The sequence below is a fragment of the Pomacea canaliculata genome, linkage group LG14 (assembly GCF_003073045.1).
Source record: "Pomacea canaliculata isolate SZHN2017 linkage group LG14, ASM307304v1, whole genome shotgun sequence".
Taxonomy (NCBI): Eukaryota; Metazoa; Mollusca; class Gastropoda; order Architaenioglossa; family Ampullariidae; genus Pomacea; species Pomacea canaliculata.
In genome coordinates this window covers 13319092-13340759 of record NC_037603.1, presented here as the reverse complement: position 1 = coordinate 13340759, position 21668 = coordinate 13319092, and the positions used below count along the sequence as shown (strand labels likewise).

Here is a 21668-nt window from a genome sequence, read left to right as displayed (position 1 = left end):
ATTAATAGGTCAACAAAATTGAGGTCAGTATTTACAAATGTTTATACTGTAAAAACCTCTGAGTGTCAGAACTAGCAATATAAGTTAATTAAACACATTGGCCTCACGATTTTGACCTCGTTCTATGCATGGTGAGGTTTGTAGGCGTATATTTCGAAAATAAAAGAATGGTATTTAGTCAGATTTGCTGAGGTTTACAAAAAGCATGGAGTGCCCTAGGAGTCTTTTAACGGATTTGTCATCTAGACGGAGACACACACCACAAGGTAAAGACACATACAAACAAAATTTGTCTTTAAGTCTAGTTCATTATCCTCTGCCAGTCGCTTTTCTTCACAGCGCATCTTCAAGACACAAAATTGTTTTTAATTCACCAAAACTCTTCAGCCCCGATGTTTCTGTTCCTGGGGCCATGGGTCTCTCTTTGTCTGCTTGTCGCCACAGTACAGGGTCAGAAGTCGCACATGCTGCCAGGTAAGACTTTTTGAACGACAACATATGTCTAAACGTTTTTCATTCGTTAACAAATGTTATGTTTGTGGTTAGACATTTTTTTACCACCAGCAGAAAACTAATATCAAAGAGATTTGCATACATATATGTATCTCAAAAACACAAAGCAATGCTTCTACAATACACTTAAAACTGCATCGTCATCATTAATTGTAAGAGATTCTTAGTTACGGCACGATCGTAACGTATTCCCTCCCTTTTGAAACTGTAGTTTTACCAGGTGGCGCTAGTCAAAATGGAACTGAGAGAACTATGAAGGCGAAAACTCGAAAAATCTCGAATCTTGATAATTCAGTAGTTCGTCTAGATAACATGGAGGTATTAACTGTGATCAAAAGTGGATCGAGATACCTCACAGGTAACCGTTAATCTAGCACTGACTTCTATCCCATAATACTCCGCAGACTTCCGGTTGTTATTTACTTAGCGTAGACTTGGAGTATCCCACCTAACCAGTCACCCAGAATAACAGGCACTGTTGCATCCTGGGATGTCCGTCAGTCAGCGTTTAGTTAGCGTGCAACCAAAGTCAGGAACTCTTTCAGTCCAGAAAATTGCTCTGACGGAATCGTAATTATCAAACATCGCCGCGGCGGTTGACTGCACTATTTTTAGAGTCATTCTCTGTGGTTACCTTCATTAGACCAGGTGACTGCCCGAGCGGAATGACGGCAGTCAGTAATCAGCACGTGACAGTCTGATGTCGGGTCGATAAATGATTTTTCTGGGAACACAACTCTTGGCTTTTGAAAGTGTCTAACGGAACCTGTCTGGATTTGTACTGCGATTATCTCCCTTCTTACATTTGGTCCGCGTTTTTTTTTTTTTCTAGTTCTCTTACCTGGAATGAACTCCCCCTCCATACTCACAGGAAACTATTCTCTCTTCCCTCAAAACGGCTCTTGAAATTTGCCTTTTTATCTTTCAATGGTGTGTGTGTGTGTGTAGATGTGTTTGTACATACGTTCATGAGTTTTTGTGTGCACCATGAATAGGCTAACTATTGTTCTTATTATTATTTTATTTGGGCGCTGATTATGCGATTGGCTGATTCTATACATGTTGAGTCCCAGGTTCTGATTCACGGTCGATAACTCTAGACATCTTTCCGGCGGAAGTCCGTGTTAGGACGTGTGTGTGTAGATGTGTTTGTGCATACGTTCATGAGTTTTTGTGTGCGCCATGAATAGGCTAACTATTGTTCTTATTATTATTTTATTTGGGCGCTGATTATGCGATTGACTGATTCTATACATGTTGAGTCCCAGGTGTTTCAAAAAAAAAATTTGCCCCGAAATCTATTATTATCCTCTATTAATAATTTACTTAGATATAGTTGATACCACTGGCAAGGAAGGAAGGATAGAGTTAACTGCCTTTCTCTCTCTCTCACATACACACACACCCCCGCACACACACGCACACAACTGCTGAGTTATGATTCATGGTCGATAACTCTAGACATCTTTCCGGCGGAAGTCCGTGTTAGGACGTGTGACAGCTCAGTTCTGTCGGACAGCAGTGTCAAAGTTGTATAAGCAGGATGTTTCTAAGCGGATTTCTTTAATTCTTTATTTCCGACTATGAGCCATACGTATATACATCATGAGTTAAGGACGAGGAAGTTCATTTGAGATGAAAGAGAGGCTGGGTGCAAAATTGTGTGCGTGAGAGAGAGAGAGAGTGTGTTGTATGCATATGTGTGTTCGTCTCTGTCAAAAATGTGTGTGAGAGAGGAGTGGGAGAGAGAGAGAGAGAAAGAAAAAAAGAGAATTAAACTAATATCAGAATTTAAAACCTCTTCTTTTTAACAATATAATTAATATTTTACAAACAGGGCCGTGCTTAGGGGCAGGCGGACGAGGCATCTGCCTAGGGCCCCGCGCTTCAAGGGGCCCCGCGCTTTTGATTGACGAACGTTACAAATAAATTAATCGTAGGCTTATGTTGTAATGTGTATACAGCGTGCTGTCAATGATAAAAGACGAGATATCCCTGAGGAAAAAAGTGACTTTAGATCCCAACTAAAACCGTGTGATCGTGGCGTGAGGGCCCCGCACATGCCCTTTGCCTCGGGCCCCGCGGGGGCTAAGAACGGGCCTGTTTACAAACATCAGACACTGAGATGCAGTCATGGCTGATGGTTGCCCTTGCGTCCCGAAACTAAGACATATTTAAGATAGAAACTTTCTGATATCTTTTTTTGCTGATGCAAGAGAATCAGGAGACACAACTCTTAAGTTAAAATAGTCTTTTCTTGTCCTCCTTCTGGTGACATCATAGGGTATCTGAGATATGTGATGAGGTCGCTTGTATTCCACTCACTATGGAGATAGCGTGTGGTACAGATGTCGCTATGCACCTGATCCGTTACACATCTCTCGTCCGTTTTATCAGAGATAACTCACGAGGTCCTGACCTCCGTCAGGTAACAACCGTCAACGGAACAGTTACTTTCCTATTAAGCTCAGATGTATATAGGCTGCACCCAGTATATTTTATTATCTAATTTTCTTTTTTAAAGAACCCTCACTGGTTTAGAAGCCACAAAAATATAAAACTTGAAAGCTGCATCTTCTCGTTTATGACGAGAAAGAAGGGACAGACGAGGACGTGAAGGAAAATATGAAATATATAAATGTGGTAGACTATTTGTTTGTGTGGGTAGTTTACTTGCTGGCTGAACGAATGCATTTCTCTGACTAGAATTATGGACCATTTCGTAACTAGAGGTGCGAAAGATATGCGCAGAAGTGTATGGTATTTAGTACTTCCAATAAATAAAGTCTGTAGTTGCAAAGGAAAGTTGTTCTTGCAATGTCTGGCAATGAACATGTTTTGAAACCTTGGAGAATCGACAAAGTAGTCTCAAGGAAACAAAAAAAGTTGGGGTGGAGGGTTAGACAGGGTCAGAAACAAACAATGACAGACAGACAAAACAACAGAGACCATACAGAGAGAGGGAGAGATTTGTTTATGAGCCACGTCCCTGCACACAAGAAGCGATCAGGAGTTGAAGAAAATATTTATCGGTCCAGGAAGAAACCGAGCGACAAAAATGAGAGGCGATGTCTGCTGAACAAAGCATCCAGCATCAACCACGAGCACCTGTGTATTTATGTTTAAGGAGTAACCGCACACAAAAGACAGAGAAATTAGGAGGAAGAGGTTTCGAACCCGCTGTAACTATTGGTCTGTTACAGATTACTCCGACCATGAGTGTGTTCGAACCTGCGTGAAGGACGCCAAGCCGAAGGAATGTCAGTACAAGTTCGTTGTGGAGAGTTACTCCACCTTGTCCCGCGCATGCTACAACTGCACTTCCGGTAACATCACGGACTGTTTTCGGGGACACTGTATCACCACTAACGGGGTCGTCAGGAACGTCCTGACAGTCAACCGCATCCTGCCAGGGCCCTCCGTACAGGTCAGTGACAAACAGGATGATGATGAATGTAGATAAGGGAGACATTTGTTTTTAACTTAGTATCAAATTAGAACTCGATTGAATATTTTGAACAGGGAATTCAATCGTCACATTAATCCCTAGGTGAGACATGTTGTTGACTGATGACCACAAGATTGTATATATGTTGACTGCTGACTGCAGGTATGCAAGGGTGACACTGTGGTCGTGAATGTCACATCATATGTCGCCATGTCAGAGGGGATCACCATCCACTGGCACGGAATCCTCCAGAACGAGTCTCCTTACATGGACGGGGTCTCCATGCTGACACAGTGCCCTATACCTGCTGGGAGCTCTTTTCAATACAGGTATCAGTGCACGAGCAGGACTAGCCACGGGAGAACTCTCTTACATAGTCCTGTGACTCTGGGGCATAGACCTCTTCACCCTAAACACATAAACACATAATTTTTGTAGCAAGTCATTCCACTTGACTTACCAGCAGTTCTGAGGGTGATTATTGTAGTTTTGTTTGGTTGTCAATTTGAACAATGGGAGGGTGCCAGCTACACAGTATTGCAAAAGGCTGCAAAAAGTTTATTCCTTCTCGAAATAGAGGCAAAGAGAATGGCAATAGGAAAGACAGTTCTGTCAAGGGGGCGATGTTCTCAACCCTGTGTCTTGCAGATTTCGGGTGGAGGACGTGGCACTCACCTGTGGCACGCACACGCCGGAATTCAGCGAGGTGAGGGGCTCTTCGGCAGCTTCGTTGTCCGTGTCCCGCAGCAGCTGGACCTCCAGGGCAAATTATACGACTACGACCTGCCTGAACATGTTGTTGTGGTCAACGAGTGGACCAACACTCCCATGGACGAGGTGCTCACCGAGGCTGCCTTTCGTGGCCAAGGAGAAAGTGCTGACACCATTTTGATCAACGGTAAGTGTTTTGTTTTGTTTTGTTTTGTTTTGTTTTGTTTTGTTTTGTTTTTGTTTTGTTTTGTTTTGTTTTGTTTTGTTTTGTTTTGTTTTGTTCGAAGGTCTGCAGCTTCTTGGCTGCGTGAAAGCATTGAAAATTTACAAGAGTAATAAAATAATAATTTTAAAGCAGAAGAATGGTTTCAGTTTGCAATGGAGGGATGTCTTTACGTCTTTAAGAAAATAAAAAATAATTGTTAAAGAGAAGGATTTGAAAGGTAAGTTCTAACTTGGTTCTTTAGGTCGTGCGTGGAGTGCCACAAAACGCCTTCCCAGAGCTGTCTTCAGGGTCAAAAGGGGCTTCAGATACCGGTTTAGGTTTATCAATGCTGGAACCTTATTCTGCCCGATCCGGATTTCCATTGACGACCATTCGATGCTACTTATTGCCTCGGACGGCAGACCCTTCGAGAGATATGAGGTGAGGATAGAAAGGGTCATCTGCCCTGCAGTCGCCATCGATAAATTTTAATGCAGGATGATGCTTTAAAAAAATAAATATTGGCATCCGCTCAATCCCTCAACTCTATAATCAACATCTACCCATTGCCCACCCATTCGACAAAACACCCTCCTGTTCATGTTCTCATCCACTGATTCTGACTAATGAATGTGCCGACAGGTCGGGTCTTTCGACATGTTGAGCGCGGAGAGATACGACTTCGTGCTCACCACAGTCAAAAAGAAAGGGCCCTTCTGGATCCGCGCACGAGGGCTGGGCGACTGCGAGAAGGAGGAGGGCTTGGAGGAGCGGGCCATCCTCTACTACGTCACCGACGACCAACAGCACCTGCAGGACGATGCCCTGACGGTTCCCGTTGAACGACCGGCGCCGGAAAATAACGGAAATGTAACACAATTTCTCTCATCGAATTTTTTCGTCTCTTCGCTCGTAAAGTTAGTCAAAGTTATTGATGAAATTGTTCACCCAAAGAGAAAGAACCAATCCATGCATATTCCCCTTTTCCTCCAGTTCCAGACATTTTTTTTTCATTCCTTTTTTTTCTCTCTGCTCATTGTGTGTTCAAAAGACGTGGTTGTTTTTAGGTCCATAACCTACAGTTGAACCTGTTTACTCTACCCCACAGATGTTCAACTACTGGCAGATGGAGGCCAGGCCAGTACCAGAACGAGGCCGACCTGAGACACTCGGCGACTCGCGCTCGCAGCTGCTGGCTATGGACGCTCTGGCTAAGGACGATGACAGCCTCTTGAAGAAACCCGACCATCAGTTCTTCCTGCACTTTGGCCTCCGAAACATCAGCAACCTCCACTTCTACGACCCTGACCTTTACCCCGCCACCAGGGGCTCATACCCAAAAATTGCCTCGCCACAGGTCAACAACATCACCAACAAGTTAGGACCAGTGCCGCTGCTTCCTCAGCGACGAGAAATGCCAGAGGTGGGTCGGGGTCATGGGGTCGACTTCTTGGCGCAGGACACGTCAGTGAAGCTGTGGGTCATGAAGTCAATATGGAGGTTGATGTTAAATTAGTCTGTGGGGGAATGACACTACATTTAATTTTTGTAATTGTTTAAAGTAACTATTTAATTTTAGGAGACTTACTCCTCCATACCTCCCTCCATCTTTGTCTGTGTGTCTGTGTGTTTGTGTGTGTGTGTGTCTGTCTGTCTGTCTGTCTGTCATTGTTCTCTTGCAGAGTCAACTATGCAACAGCTCGGCGCTGGGAGACAACTGTATAGGCGACTGGTGTGAATGTACCCACATTCTCCGAGTCCATGTCGGCGACGTGGTCGAGATGGTCATCACCAGCTCCAACCCCAATCTCGGGTACACCCACCCCATACATCTGCACGGCTTCAGCTTCAGAGTCGTGGCTATAGACAGAGTAAAGTACATTTATTAATACTTTTCAATATCAATCGTTCAAACTTCTTACTTTCAATATTTGTCTATCTTTACAACTGTGTGCATGCACGTATATATATTTTCCGTATATTTTTATTTACTTCATCGTATCTATTTACTGCACAAGAAATATCTCAAGAGAAAATTGAAATTCAGTAATGATGCTGATATACTTAATGTTTCAATGGCACAGCTGCAGCAGTTAATGTCCCCAGAGTTATTCCGTCAGCTGGACAGCAAGGGACTGATAGCACGCAAGCTCCACCTGGCGCCATTCAAAGACACAGTGGCGCTACCTAACGGTGGCTTTGTTGTCATCCGATTCGTTGCAGACAACCCTGGTGAGTCCATGTTCCACTGACACAAGCACAAAGTAGGAAAGAGTAACGAGTATCTACATCAATACAAAAGGAAAGCTAGGACAGAAATTAAAAGCTGTGGGTAGCAAGATGGCGGCGAGGTGCCTTCAACAACTTCTCTACTTAGTACTTTAAGATCGGTGGTTTAAATAGTGGAAAATAAACTTTACAAAATATGCAATTCGCCTCTAGATATGTTTTTTCTCTGCTTGATGACAGGCATATGGTTCATGCACTGCCATCTCGAGTTTCATGCTGAAATGGGAATGGCTGTTTCTCTGGAAGTCGTCGACAGACGAGGGGGGCTGCCGCCTGTCCCGAGAGGATTCCCCCGTTGTGGCCCCTATGAGCCTGTGTGGACATCAGATGAGGACTTTCTGGAAGGGGGATCACTTTCACCTCAGGTATGACTATGGGTCATTTTTGTATCAGAAACCCACATAACATGCGTTTGGATATGTTGCAATCCCTAATAAAGGTCAAGAATTACTTTTGCGACATTTAAATTCCATTTTTGTGTTTAGATGTTCCTGTATGTTTATTTTTGTGGTTTCTTTTTAATTTAATTTTTTAATTTTGACTGTACTTTGTTTCATGTGTAATGAATGTTACTGAATGTTTAGAAAAACAAATTAGAAAATCGCAAAAATGATGATGAACAGATCTTGGGGAATGTTATTCACCAATTGACTTTTTCCGTTAATTCAGAGAGAATCCGAATACCAAAGTACAGCTGGTCATTCCGATTGCAAGAACTATGATGTAGCTAACTCTGGAGTGTCAACGCTTCCTCTATGGGCTCTTGTGACCATCCTTGGTCTGGGCATGGCAGTCGTCGTCCTTGCCCTCTTGGTGTCCATTTTGTGGCTGAGGAACCTCGGACATGGCCACTACCAGTGGTCCAAACTCCCAAGTTTCGTCTCTGACAGCAAAATAAAACTGGACATCGATGAGCCTAACAATCACCTGATGTTTAACGGTTATAAACACTAATGTCTTGGTCACAAGAAATAATCGAAAATAAACAATGTACTCGACACTTGACATTTTATATTGTATAACTTTAATGTAATTTACTTTACCATTATGAGATTGGGAATATTCAAACATACTTTTGACAAATCAAAGCAAAATATTGAAACCAACATGTAAAAATGAAAATTTTAGTTCAGTTCTAATCCAGAAATATATCTGTGACCATCAGCCATAAAATTATGTATGACCATCATGCATTTAAATGTAAGTCTCATTACAGTGTTCCTTATTTTGAGATTGCAGATAAATAGAAACATATATTCTGTGTACTACTTTCATTTTGAATCGATGTCTTAATTATTCTTATTTACAACTTGATATAATTTATAGAACTTGTGGCCACTGAAATTGTTTAGCAATAAACAATTGCTTGGGCTGTGTACATTGCTACAGAGGTTATATGATCATTTCTTAGAATACCTACTCTACTCTCTATGTTTGGAGAAATAAAATATTTCATTTATTTTGTATGCTTCACAATTGTATAGAAAGTGATTTTATTGTCAACATCTGTTTTACTCCGGACTGATCAGCATGTTTGTAATATTGAATCAGGGGCAAACCATCTTTTATCAGCATTAATGTTATTGTTATTGTTATTGTTATTGTTATTGTTATTGTTATTGTTATTGTTATTGTCCAGCCAAAGCACTTCTGTTACAGGCGGAGGTTACAACTGATAAATATTTCTCTGCATATTATCAATAAAAAAGGAAAAGCACCATTGATGTTTTTCACTATTCTCTATTTGTGAATTTCTGGTTGTGATCGTTGTATGTCATCGCTGATGAAGTGGAGGGGTGAGTGGTACAGCGTGTGATGTAATGATAGACAATAGGGAGAGGCCACTGTCTTTGATCTCATCATGACTAGCAGGTGTTTACTAATTAATTAATTACTAGTTAATTACTAATCAATCTGTCAAACAAATAAGCAAGCAGGTTTACGATACGACACCACTGTTTCTCTTCTCACCCTTTCATTTATATTATTTCAATTTTTATTTTATTTTGTCTGTCCATCCTCTTTGAATATCCTTTTTATCGCTTTCTTTCTTTCTTAAACTTGTGCTTGTGGGTGTGCTTATGTATGCACTCTTGCTCGAATCTTGGTACAATTTTTGTAGTGAGCATACTGTGTTCAGTAACAGGCTTCAAGGTCTGTAGTAGTCTGTTTGTTACACAAACACCAGCTCCCTATCAGGACAGCCTTCATCAAGTCTCTTGCTCCACAAAATAAAGTTGTTGACATTCATGCACTCGTTGTCGACTAATGAGTGCGAAACTTTATCGCCACCTCACCAGGATTTGTTTGGTACATACTTCGGTTATCTATTAAATTTCGTGGAGTATTTGTGAGTGAGGTACCTCCCTTGTCAGTCTATGTATCCTGGTTTAGAAGAGCAATAATCAGTCTGTGTGTGTGTGTGCGTGTTTCAATGGCAAAGAAAAAGAAAGAAGGGGCACTGAGGTGTACAGGTGGACTGCTGTCTGTCTGCCGAGACCAACTCTTAGCCTCTTGCGAAGTTCTCCTCTGTTAGTCTCAGCGAGCCTAAACAATGAATGTGACTAAACCGGAAGCTTTGGACACACCTGCCTCGTTTTAGTAGTTAACTGGAAAAAAATGTCTGGCAGTAGCCATCATCATCATCATCATCATCATCATTATTATTTTCCACCTTTGTTTCCAGTCGTTTCTTACCCCCTACGCCCCAAACTAAGGCCAGTTGAAATGTTATCTCACGAAATGTTACACTTATTAACTTCTGTGCTTGAAGAACAGAGCTTAAAAATACGGACAACAGCGTGATATGAGTTATAGATATTTTGGGAACTCGAAGTTAAATCGGAAATAGTAATTGCCAAAATAGCAACTTTAGAATCTTCATGTAATAATCGCAATACTATTACAATGGTGTGCTGATATGACTGCATTTTAAAACAAGAAAATCACCGAGACCAAAATAGCAAATTTTTTCTCTTTAATTTCTACCCTTCTCACCCACGCACACACTGAAGGATGCACACACACACATACAAGAATGCACACACACACACACACAAACACACTTCCATATTGCACGTTCGCACAGAAAATAACATCATTGTGGATGGTGAATTCTTGTACCCTCGCACCCCATATTCCACCCGATATTACGTGGACACACCGAGATAATCACCAGTCAGCTGAGTTGATTTGAACTGCCTACGTGTGAAGTTCGCCGTCGCATCCTATCTCTGACCTCAGCACAAGTATTGCAGTATCTTCAGCAGTGCGGACAGGTAATTACCACAGGTGTGCAATAGTTGCTGTAACTACTCGGACCCGCAGGGAGGCAGGAGCTCGCGGTCTGGAGCATCCACAGTTCAAGTCCTGCGCCATGAAGTCGCTTCTGCTGCTCCTCGTCTTCTTCGCCATCGTCGGGGTTCAGGCCCAAAAGTCCCGGATGTTGCCAGGTGAGTCAATAATATTTCAAATTAATAAGTAGGAGACCGTCACTGACAGGTTAAATTATTTTTTTCTGCAGTTTATATAATCCGTGTAAGAATCCTCGGAACAAAGTCCCAACTGTATAAATATCGAGTAATGGTTTGAGTAGTGGGTAATTGTATAATTGTTGTGCAGTCGTTATATTTTCTGTTTGTTGTTATAGTAGCAATGTAATTTTCACTAATTGTCAATAAAACTCAAATCAGAAAAAAGTATTACTAAATATAACATCGTTTGATTTAAACTATCAAAACTTATCTCTTTAAAATTAAAAAGAAAAACCGAGAGAGGCGGGGTTTTCTTGAAAAAAGTTTTTAAGCCAACGTAGACAACAAGTACTGCACTTTGCAATAAAAAAATATGAAAGAAATAAGGTTGAAGAGATTGTAAAGTATATCTATACTTACTCTACTTATCAGTGACTCATTACCCTGTGACATCAGACATTACTTATTGCGATGTGTTTAGTGAATCTTGCAGCTAGGACGGTGTCCCAGAGACCAGACACTCATAACTATAGTCCGAATTCCGCTCTTTTTGCCATTTTCTTCTCATTTCCGTTAATTTAATTAACATGTCAGCCATTTTCGTCTGACAGAAGGTTGCAAGAAAGAAAAATAATGTAGGAGCGTGTTAGTGTTTGACCTCTCGACCTAAGATAAATCATGGGAATGTTGTTGTGAGATATGTAATGAATGAACCAACGCTTGCGCTAAGACTCAAAAAAAAAAAAAAAAAAAAATTAGTAATACTTGGAAAACTTAAGCTAAATATTATTCCTTGACATTCTAAAATTCTCGCTCCTCTCTTGTATTTCAATCAGTTAGGATCCACCCAAACGCCCTCAAAGATCCCCAAAGGAAGAGTCTACCTCATGGGAAGGGAGGAAATATTGGGAGTAATGGTGGTAGAGGTACTCGGAGCAATGGTTCTAAGTACTTTTACATTTACCTTTCCTGTGTCGGACAAACTTGCTATTCAAAGAGTACCTTTGTAGGAAGTGCTAAAATGTTGATGAATACCGACTGACTCCTGTGTTCTCACGAGTCTGTGTGTCCAACAGATTATTCGGACCACGAGTGTGTCCGGCCGTGCGAGGATGGCGGAGAGCCCATGGTGTGTCGATACGACTTCGTGATCGAGACATATCAAACCATGTCCAAGGCCTGCTACGAGTGCGCTTCCGGTAACGTCACCGACTGCCTGCGCGGACACTGCATCACCGCCAACGGCTTCATCCGCAACGTCTTGTCCGTCAACCGCATCGTCCCCGGACCCTCCATCCAGGTGCAGCGAGCGTGTTCGTATGTGTGTTCATGTATGCGTGGGTGTGTTCTAGGGTTTATAATCACTCGTCCTGGTTCCTAGTTTAGTCAATGTATGTATATGCCCAGAAATAAATGGTTGGAGGGGGACATCATCTACTCTACGTCTTTTTCTCACCTGACAGGTGTGCGAGGGGGACACGGTTATCGTGGACGTGGACGCCGTCATGGCCATGACTGAGGGAGTTGGCATTCACTGGCATGGAATCCTCCAGAAAGATGCACAGCACATGGACGGGGTGCCAATGATAACACAGTGCCCCATCACCTTTGGCACTTTTCAGTACAAGTTAGTCAAAGCCTCCACTTCTTGGTGTTTTCTTTTTCATTATCAAACTGTCACTTCAAACTGAGCTGATGATTTCATTCGTCAAGTTTATAAATTATTTCTGACAGAAATATAACTCGAGATTGGAAAGTACCATCAAATGTTAAAATAACATGAAAGAAAACCTTCTGTATTCTACCTTCGAGTCTGTCTGTTAATGTCCACTGAAACACGTTTGCTTATTTATCAGTCTATCCATCTATTTAATTGCCTGTTAATTCATTCACACATTCTCCTATCCATCCATTTATTGTGTCATCGATCTCTCCCTTTATCAGTCTTTCTATGGAGATGTTTCTCTACGTATTTGTCTATCCATCCATCAATTTATGTGTCTATCAGATTATTTATTTATTTATCTATCCATCCTTGCACGTGCAGGTTTCACATCGAGGACGAGGGCACACACCTGTGGCACGCGCACGCCGGGGTACAACGGGGGGACGGTATGTTCGGTAGCTTTGTGGTCCGCCAGCCCCCTTCTCTGGAGCCTCAAATCTCCCTCTACGACTTCGATCTGCCAGAGCACGTGATCGTAATCAACGAATGGACCGACCAGCCAATGGACGAGGTCTTCGCCATCAACAACATGGGCAACGCCCAGACCAGCGGCTTCTCGGCCATCCTCATCAATGGTGGGTAGGCCTGATGCACCTGCAAAATGGCGGGTGTTTCTCCGAGTATTCTTGTCTCGGACCGCAAAACATTTATATGAGCAACACCATGCACTGACAGGTTGATAGGACAGAAGTGTTAGGATTGTACGTGGATACGTTTTTCGGATGTTATTAAGCAGAAATTCAGATTGGGAGTGGATAGCCGAGTGCTGGCATCCAAACTGAGGCGCGCAGGTTCGATACCCGTGTAGAGCAGCAAACTTCGCCCTGTCGACTTAGCTGTGGGAAATGAATACTTGATTCAATAAAGGGTTGGGAAAGGTAAAGCAGTGAGGGATAGGAGATGGGCACCGCCCTCACATAGAGGGGTTTTTTTTCTCACTGAAAATGTCGGGAGACTACCTTTACTTTTCTTACGAGTGAAAAATACCTTCTTTTTGCTTCGTTTCGTTTCAACTCGCTTATTTATTTTGTCAGGTCGAGCAGAAGATCCCACAGGGGTCTTGACACTGCCCAAGGCTGTCTTCAACGTTCAAGCAGGCTTTCGGTATCGCTTCCGGATCGTCAGTGCCGGCTTTTTATTTTGTCCTCTCCGTATATCTGTCGACGACCATACCTTGCTGCTCATCGCCACGGACGGCAAACCCTTCGTGCCCTTCGAGGTAAATGAGGGCATTGTTTAATTCGTCCATTATTAGTGATTTTGATTCACGAACTGAAGGAATCTAAAGTAGGGAGGAACAATGAAATGAACAATGAGAAGGAACAGCGTAAGATTTTTCTTGTGGTGAGATAGTGAAGAAAGGTTAGAACAATCAACAATCAGCCTCGATCGGACTCTCTACCTGCATTTCCGTCTGTCTTCTTTTCTATCTAACCTTTGGCCTCTTTCAAGACGAAGTAAACGGTTTTACTGACGTCACAGGTGGGTTCCATCGACATGCTGAGTGCCGAGCGTTACGACTTCGTTCTGACGGCGGTGCGCGAGGAGGGTTCGTTCTGGTTCCGAGCTACAGGCCTCGGCGCATGCGCGGCTAGCGGCACGGAGGGTCTGGCCGTTATCCAGTACGTCACGCCGGGCAACAACTCCGCCACTTCCGGTGATCTTCATTTGACCGACACTGTCATTGTGGAACCTGAAAAGACACCAGCTCCCGAGATCAAGGGGAAAGTAAGAAGCCAGATAACTCATTTAAATTGTATGGCCTTCCCACCCTATGGCGAGTTGCTTCCCTTCTCCCATCTTAGATGTTTTGTCAGTCTTGGCACACACTCTGTAGTGATTAGTACAAAATACTTTCTTTCCCAGAAATGATTGAATTTACCCCTTTTTCTCTCTCTTCCTTTCTCAAGAGACAAACTTACAAACATCGTCGGGCATCAAAATTGTACATGGGTATATTTCCGGCGTAAAGTCTTCTATCATTGGAAGAGCTGGGGCAATAATTATGTCAATGATGACAATGACAATGTCAAGATTTTGACCTTTTTCTGTGCTCGGTGAGTTAAGTAGTACCTTTTGTAGAAGCACATGCTCTTTCCTTTAAAACCCTTGTACTAATTTCTGGAGAACGTGATAACATCCTCAACACGATTTGTCGTGTAGACTGTAGAACTCTACGTGGTGATGTTCTAATTTTTAAAAAAAGTCCACTCATTGGTGAGGTCAATTAAATAAATTTAATCTTAACCAGGACAGAATCGTAGGTGATATATAATCATTACATTCTTAACAACTATCCTGATCGCCCCTGATCTTTTGTCAATTTCTTCTTTATCTGATTTAACATTTTCCATAAACAGTGAAAGAGCGATAATATAACATAATGAAAAATATCTTAGTAATTTTCTTCCTTTTCACATCAGGCGGTCTTTGTCAGATTTCAAATCATCATGACTCTCGTTGTTATAAGTCAACTATTCATCGTGTAAATAACAATGTAAGTGTTTGTGTGTGTGTGTGTGTGTGTGTGTGTGTGTGTGTGTGTGTGTGTGTGTGTGTGTGTGTGTGTGTGTGTGTTATAACAATATTGCAATGATGGTAATTAGATAAAGGACGTTCCGTGACCTTTCGTATCTCGGGAACGGCTTTTGAATGAGTGCAGTGCCTATCTTCTCTCTCTCTCGCAGATTCTTCAACAACTGTGTCAACTAGTTCAAGTAGGTCAACTAGGTCAAGCTTTTGGTACCGAACCAACTTGATCTGATCAGTACTCTTCCCCTTTTTATTATTGTTGTTGCTATTGTACAGGTCTTCAATTACTGGGACATCCCACACAGGCCAGTGCCCACAAAAACCAAAGATCAGAACTCTGAGCCAAACCTCGCGGATTCCGGTCACAAATCCTGTCGATGGACGCCCTGTCCGAGGACGATGACGCCCTTCTCAAGAAGCCTGACCATCAGTTCATCCTGGAGCTCAGCCTGAACCCCGTGAACAACCTTCACCTCTTCGACCCTGACCTGTACCCGGCCAACAGCGGGCCTTACGCCACGGCGAGCTCACCCCAGATCAACGGCATCAGCAACAGGCTGGGTCCCGTGCCGCTGCTGTCGCAGATGGATGAAATACCGAAGGTGAGACACGCAGACAAACACATTCCTGCCCACAAAAGGAACAGGAGAGCACGAGAGTGCAGGAGAGCACGTGACTTCATTCTTTCTAAGCTTTCCATCGCCGTCGCTATTTCGCTATTTTTTATTTCGTGTACTTTGCTTCTCCTTTTGTGACACAATTTTTGTTTTTTAATTTTCTTTTAATTTCGTTCATTCAGTTTTTTTTCCTTTATTTTCTTTTTACGTTCCTCTTCATTCATTCATTCGTGTCTTTCTTTTCTTTCAGTTCATCCTGTATTCATTTTCTTTTATTTATGTTTTTTCTTTTATTCACGTTTTTCGTCAAGCTTATTTCTTTTAATTGATCTTTTTTTTGTATCTTTTTTTTTCATCTTGTTACAGTTTCTGTAATTTTTTTTCATGTACGTTTTTCTTTCATTTTTTATGTATGTCTGTCTATCCTTTTCTCTCTTTCTTTCTTAATATTCTTTAAAATCTACCCCATGTTTTACAGATTTTCGTACTTTACAATGTTGGGAAGCAGCTACTTGCTACAGCTACATTCACAGACAGCCTTATCATCTGTGTTCGTGATGTGTGTTCATGCGCTTCTCTGTTCAACTGTAGGGACACATATGTAACAGCTCTGACCTGGGTGACAACTGTATCGGTGACTGGTGTGAGTGTAACCACCTGCTTACCGTCAACCTCAACGACATCGTGGAGATAGTCATCACCAGCCCCATCCCTGCTACCACCTTCATCCACCCGTTCCACACCCACGGCTTTAGCTTTCGTGTCGTCGCTATCGACAGAGTACGTCACGAGTGTGTGCGTGCGCGCGCGAGAGTGTTGAGATTAGAGATGAGTGAGTGCTTGTGGGCATATGTACGGGTATCGGGTATGTGAGGGTTTGCACGTGCGTACGTGTGTCAGGGGTAAAGGTAGGAAGGTGGAAAATTGGGCCGGGGAGAAATCAAAGAAATCAAAATTTGCTTTTATCATTTTATTTACAGTTTACTTACTCTTGCATCAGATTATAAAATCAACATAAACTGTATTAAATAAACAAATCTCTGTCATTATCCATTATATTTACCTAATTCACTTTTAAAATTCTCGAAAATTTTTGTTTGATTCTGTTTGATGTAATTAAGCTCGATCGATGATTGATTGATTGATTGATTGATTGATTATGATGATGATGATGATGCAGCTAACGGAGGTCATGACACCTGCCTTGTTCCGAGAGTTGGACGAGCAAGGTCTGATAGACCGGAAGCTCCACCTGGCGCCATTTAAAGACACGGTGGCGCTACCTGACGGAGGATACGCCGTCATCAGGTTCAAAGCCGACAACCCTGGTGAGTTACTGTCAAATACTTTGTGATACCATCTTAGCTATGTAGTCTGTGTTAGCCGTGAGGTTGCTGTCTCTATTCACCCTAGATTACTCCTCCTCTTTCATCTTTCCCTTCCTTCTGCTCTCGTCTGTCAATTCACGCTCTCTCTCTCTCTTTCTCTGTCTCTTAATCGTGATGCAGTCCTGTCTATCTGAACAGGGTATCCAGGTTACATCTTTCTCTCACTCTTTCCATAACTCACCCACAACTGCTCACCCGCCTCTGTCTCTACTCTTTATCCATATTGTTCAGTATGTGTACAAACCAATTTCCTTCGGGTATTTTTCTCATTTCTTGATGACAGGTGTGTGGTTTATGCACTGCCATCTCCTGTTTCACGCTGAACTGGGTATGGCCATCGCTATGGAGGTTCTCGATGAAAATGGAAAACTTCCACCGCCACCCGAGGGCTTCCCCCGGTGTGGTCCCTTTTCCTTACCCGAGGAGCACGAGGAGGGGAGCGATACCCACGCTGTAAGGCTCGCAAAATTCATTTGAAAAAATAGAAAAAAGACATTAGCTCTCTTCCATAACTGAGATTTTCGTATTTTATTTGCGTTTATGACTAAGAAATAATTGGCATAATTTTTTCGTTTGTAGCATCACGTGGATAGTGGATCGAGCTCGCATCCCCACGTGGAAGTGAGTTATATGCATTATTATTATTATTATTATTATTATTATTATTATTATTATTATTATTATTATTATTATTATTATTATTTTATATTATTATTATTATTATTATTATTATTATTATTAACTATTTATTAACAATAATAATCACCTTATTTACTGTAAAAGAGAATTCAGACAGATACAATACTCACTCACAAAGATTCTTTATCTTCACTTCCTCTTCCACCTATCTTTCCATCCACATAAGTAAAAAAAAGATTATGAGAGAGAGAGAGAGAGGGGGGGGAATAATCCTTTGAATTTATCTCGTCGACTAAAAATAACTTGTGAAATTATTCATGTCTACATGAAGGACGCCCCAAGTTAAATCATATCTTAAGACAACGGTCGACATTTCCTTGCAGCATGATTCAGATGACAAGGCAAGGACACACTTCTCGAACTCCAAAAAGTATGCAACCGAAGTGAATGAGAGAAGATCTCACAGAAAATTTCACACAAAAATGCCATCCTGGGTACTTCCGGTCATCGTGAGCCTGGGCATGGCAGTAGCGGGCCTTGCCATCTTCTCCTTCGTGTTGTGGAGGCAGCAGATGAGGAGGAACAGGATGGATGTCTGGGTATCCCAAGCTTACCACGGAAAAGGAGGAGAGAAAGGATGGGATCCTAACGATGCAGATGAAGCGCTCTTTGTCTCCCCCAAAAAGCAAGAGCTACTCAACCTCACAAGATGAAAGTAGATTGTGTCGAACTACTAACTGTTATGTGTCTTCGCTAATCTGAATTAGTCCACTGTGATAGTTAACTGACCAATAAGACTTTTTGTTTATTGTTAGATTTTCTCTCTAAATGCCAATAAACAGTATGGTAAACAGAACACGTTTGCTAACAATTTTTTTTTAATTGTACACCAGATTCTGTACTTTCTCCATTATTGATACTCCAATGAGCTAATTTACTTTCCGTTTATAAAATCCTACTGTTAAATTAGGATTTTAAAATAGATACATTGCACATCAATTAGTATATTACTGAAATATTGAAATACTGATTTTTTTTTTTTTTGCTTCGGGGTTATGTATTTAATTTTCATCATGAATACAATCAACCTAGACATGCTCCCAAGAGAAATTAGAACATTTTTTGATAGTTGACAAGAAAATAAATCTTGAAATTTCTTGTACCTCGGGGAAATATCTCGAAATTTCTTTACCTTCAAGATGTGACACAAAATCTCATAAATTGTAATATGCAGTTCCTTAAAGAAACCTCAGTTTAATCTTGAGATTTATCCCCAAACGTCGAGAGTTATCCGTGTTGATATAAAATAACCGACTGACTGGAGTGAATGGAGGCATCTACGAAAAAATCTTCTAAACACTTCACCTTGTAATTGGGAAATTTCTCGTGCTTTATTTCGTTGATAAAAAGCTTCCTAAATATTAATTGCAAAGTATGTCTCATAAAACTTCCAGAGTTTTATTTTGGAGTTGCACCTGTGAAAGGTATCCCGGGTATTTCATTACTCATCGTTCAGTGACGAACACGCTGCAACGGGAGAAGAGGGCAATGAACGAAGAAAATACAGAGCAAAGGTTTAAATTTAAACTAAAGGTTTAGGTTTCATTTTTGAGCAATAACACTATTACATTAGTATAATTTTTAACCTCAATGAAGGACAGTGGCCTCCTTGTGTTATGGCTTGTGTTGTGTTTCTATAAATACAGTTTTATTATTCTGTTGACTTGTACATGAAACTTTATTTCCCGAATAGGTTTCAGAGATTGTTTGATTCGCTTATGGAAATATAGCCTTGATTCAAAATATTGCTGCAATGTTATGAAAAATGATCGCCGAGAAACTATTCAGACTAAACGATTATATGGCTGAGTATTTTTAAATTGTGAATTTTGTGTTGTGTCAGCTTGTTTCATTATTGTTTTTTGATTTCAGTATGTGTATTTATGTTGATGTATTATGGAGGGTTTTACGAGGTCGAGTTACGAACATTTTATGAATGACTTTTAAGTCGTGTCATCATTGTTTTAGTTGTTATCGGTCAGTGATGATGTCTTTGTTAGTGTTTGATGTTTGAGACCGTACTGTATGTTTTGTGAATAATTTTGATGGGATTGTAAGTTTCTTAATCCAGATAAAATGATATGCTATTAATGGTTTGGTTGCAGTGTGATTACTAAGAGGTTTTGATGAGTTTTTTGTACTTGAGCAGAACATGCTGATAAAGTACTGTTGTTTCCACAGCTTTCTATGTCAGAAAGGTTTGAGAGAGAAAGAGAGAGAGAGATGAAATGCAGAAAGTGAAACAAATGTTAAGTACATAAATAAAAATAAGATAAATGTTCTCACAGCACCATTATAAATCAGACAAAAAAAAAAAAAAAGAAAAAAAGCTTCAAGCAAGTTTGCACTCTGCCTTTCCTCTAATCAAACCTCAGCAAGGAAAGTCGTCGTCGTTGCGATTCGTTATCTTTTCAGCGGGAATCCCATGGTGACCTCAGGAACTTTCACCACTGCCGTGGTACAAATTAAAGCAGTGGACAGGTGCTAATAACTAATTAGGGAGAAGGGGGAGAAGGTGCAGTGGTCACACGCACGCTTCACATCAGCACCGTAAGAATGTCTAAAATTCTGAGTGCTTCTAGGTTCATACTTTTGAGAGTTTTTATTCGGTTAATATGCTTTCTTCCTCTTTTGTCATCGCCCCTTTTCTTAGCACGAAATCACTGCCAGGTGGGGGTACTTTCCTCTGAAAGAAATTGTCTGTAGGATTGTTTGAACAGAGAGCAGCACCGAGGAGAACCTTCAGGGTTAGGTTTAGGGTGTGTGTGTGTGCGAGAGAGAGAGAGAATGGTGATGAATATCACAATAATTATAATTCCATGCATCATTTCTTGACATGAGTAGTGCATTACTCACTTAAATCCATCATCAGTAACTTGCCACGATCAAAATATTCAATATCAAAGATAAAAAGAGAATGCACTATTTTTCAATCACTTATACATTTGTTGTAACTATTTTGATTTTGAATAAATAAATGTAGGGGGCGATGTGAAACTACAGTATCTATGAACATAAGTTCTACATAAGTGTTCTGTGCACACACACACAACCAAAATTCCAGAAGTGACTATTTTCTCCTATTATTATGTCTTCAAACGGTTTCCCTTCACAACACTTTGTTATTTCTACTTTTTGATTACTATTTCTTCTGAAGATTTGTCGTTTCTTCTTTTTTCGTCCTTGAACTGACTACGAGGCGGCTAGTGTTTGTCTGCTCCGCGTTCATAAACAACGAACTGTACAGAGGTTGGTGCAGAGGATGGATGGATTGCTGTAGGGTCAAGGCGGACCAGCACACCCGTACGTCAACGGGTACCAGTGAAGAGATGAATGAACACACACACACGTCTTTGTTTCCGTTGGAGGAACATCCTCACACCACTTTGTCAGGGGTGATGGATGAGATGATGTGACACACATTATGTCTCCTTAAGTGTAGCTGACTTCACAGCGACATGATATACACCTGCATGCATTCTCCGTGTGAGAAAAACAGCGAAGAACAAATATAAACTTTGTGCTTGTTTACTTAAGACAGTTTATCTACGAGATAAATAAATTCACAAATGCCATGCACCATCACGATTGTTTACTTCAGCCTCGAAATTTAAAAATTTGTTCCACTGATAGCAGCTCAACCGAAAAAGGTCTAAACGACCCACCTCGAAATCGTTTGCTTCTTTATTAGATAACAGTTCACAGCAATGTGAGAACGCATTTCTGACCAGATTCGTTACTGATGTTCTGTCATAATTACATGCCAAAAATATACTCTCAAGACGAGGTTTTTTTTCTGTCACAAGGTTAGCCAACGTTCCACCGACGGAAAACAAGACCTTTGAACGGGAATGACAAGACTTGAGATGTATTGACGGGTGGAAAATGCGTTGGGTATTTACCTGACCTTATTGCACCTATTCCCTCCCCTTACCACACCTGATCACAATTCTACCTACTAGACACTTGTTTACACTTGTTTAGTTTATTCCTTGTTGCTCCTTGAGGAGAATAGGGCCACATTACACTTACTTACTTAACATAAATCCCTCAGGCATTTACCTACA

General features: G+C 41.3%; 1 protein-coding gene and 1 pseudogene across 1 annotated transcript; both read left to right on the top strand.

Moving 5' to 3' along the window:
• Window positions 1-289: 289 nt before the first annotated feature.
• On the top strand, window positions 290-8887 carry LOC112555632 (laccase-like). The gene is made up of 11 exons (XM_025224062.1): window positions 290-474; window positions 3717-3940; window positions 4124-4342; window positions 4610-4859; window positions 5140-5318; window positions 5520-5747; window positions 5986-6300; window positions 6560-6748; window positions 6962-7109; window positions 7347-7531; window positions 7836-8887. The coding sequence occupies exons 1-11, from the start codon at window positions 393-395 to the stop codon at window positions 8118-8120; spliced, it is 2304 nt and encodes a 767-aa protein (XP_025079847.1). The 5' UTR covers window positions 290-392; the 3' UTR covers window positions 8121-8887.
• A 1494-nt stretch (window positions 8888-10381) lies between these two features.
• LOC112555573 lies at window positions 10382-19782 on the top strand (annotated as a pseudogene).
• Window positions 19783-21668: the final 1886 nt, after the last annotated feature.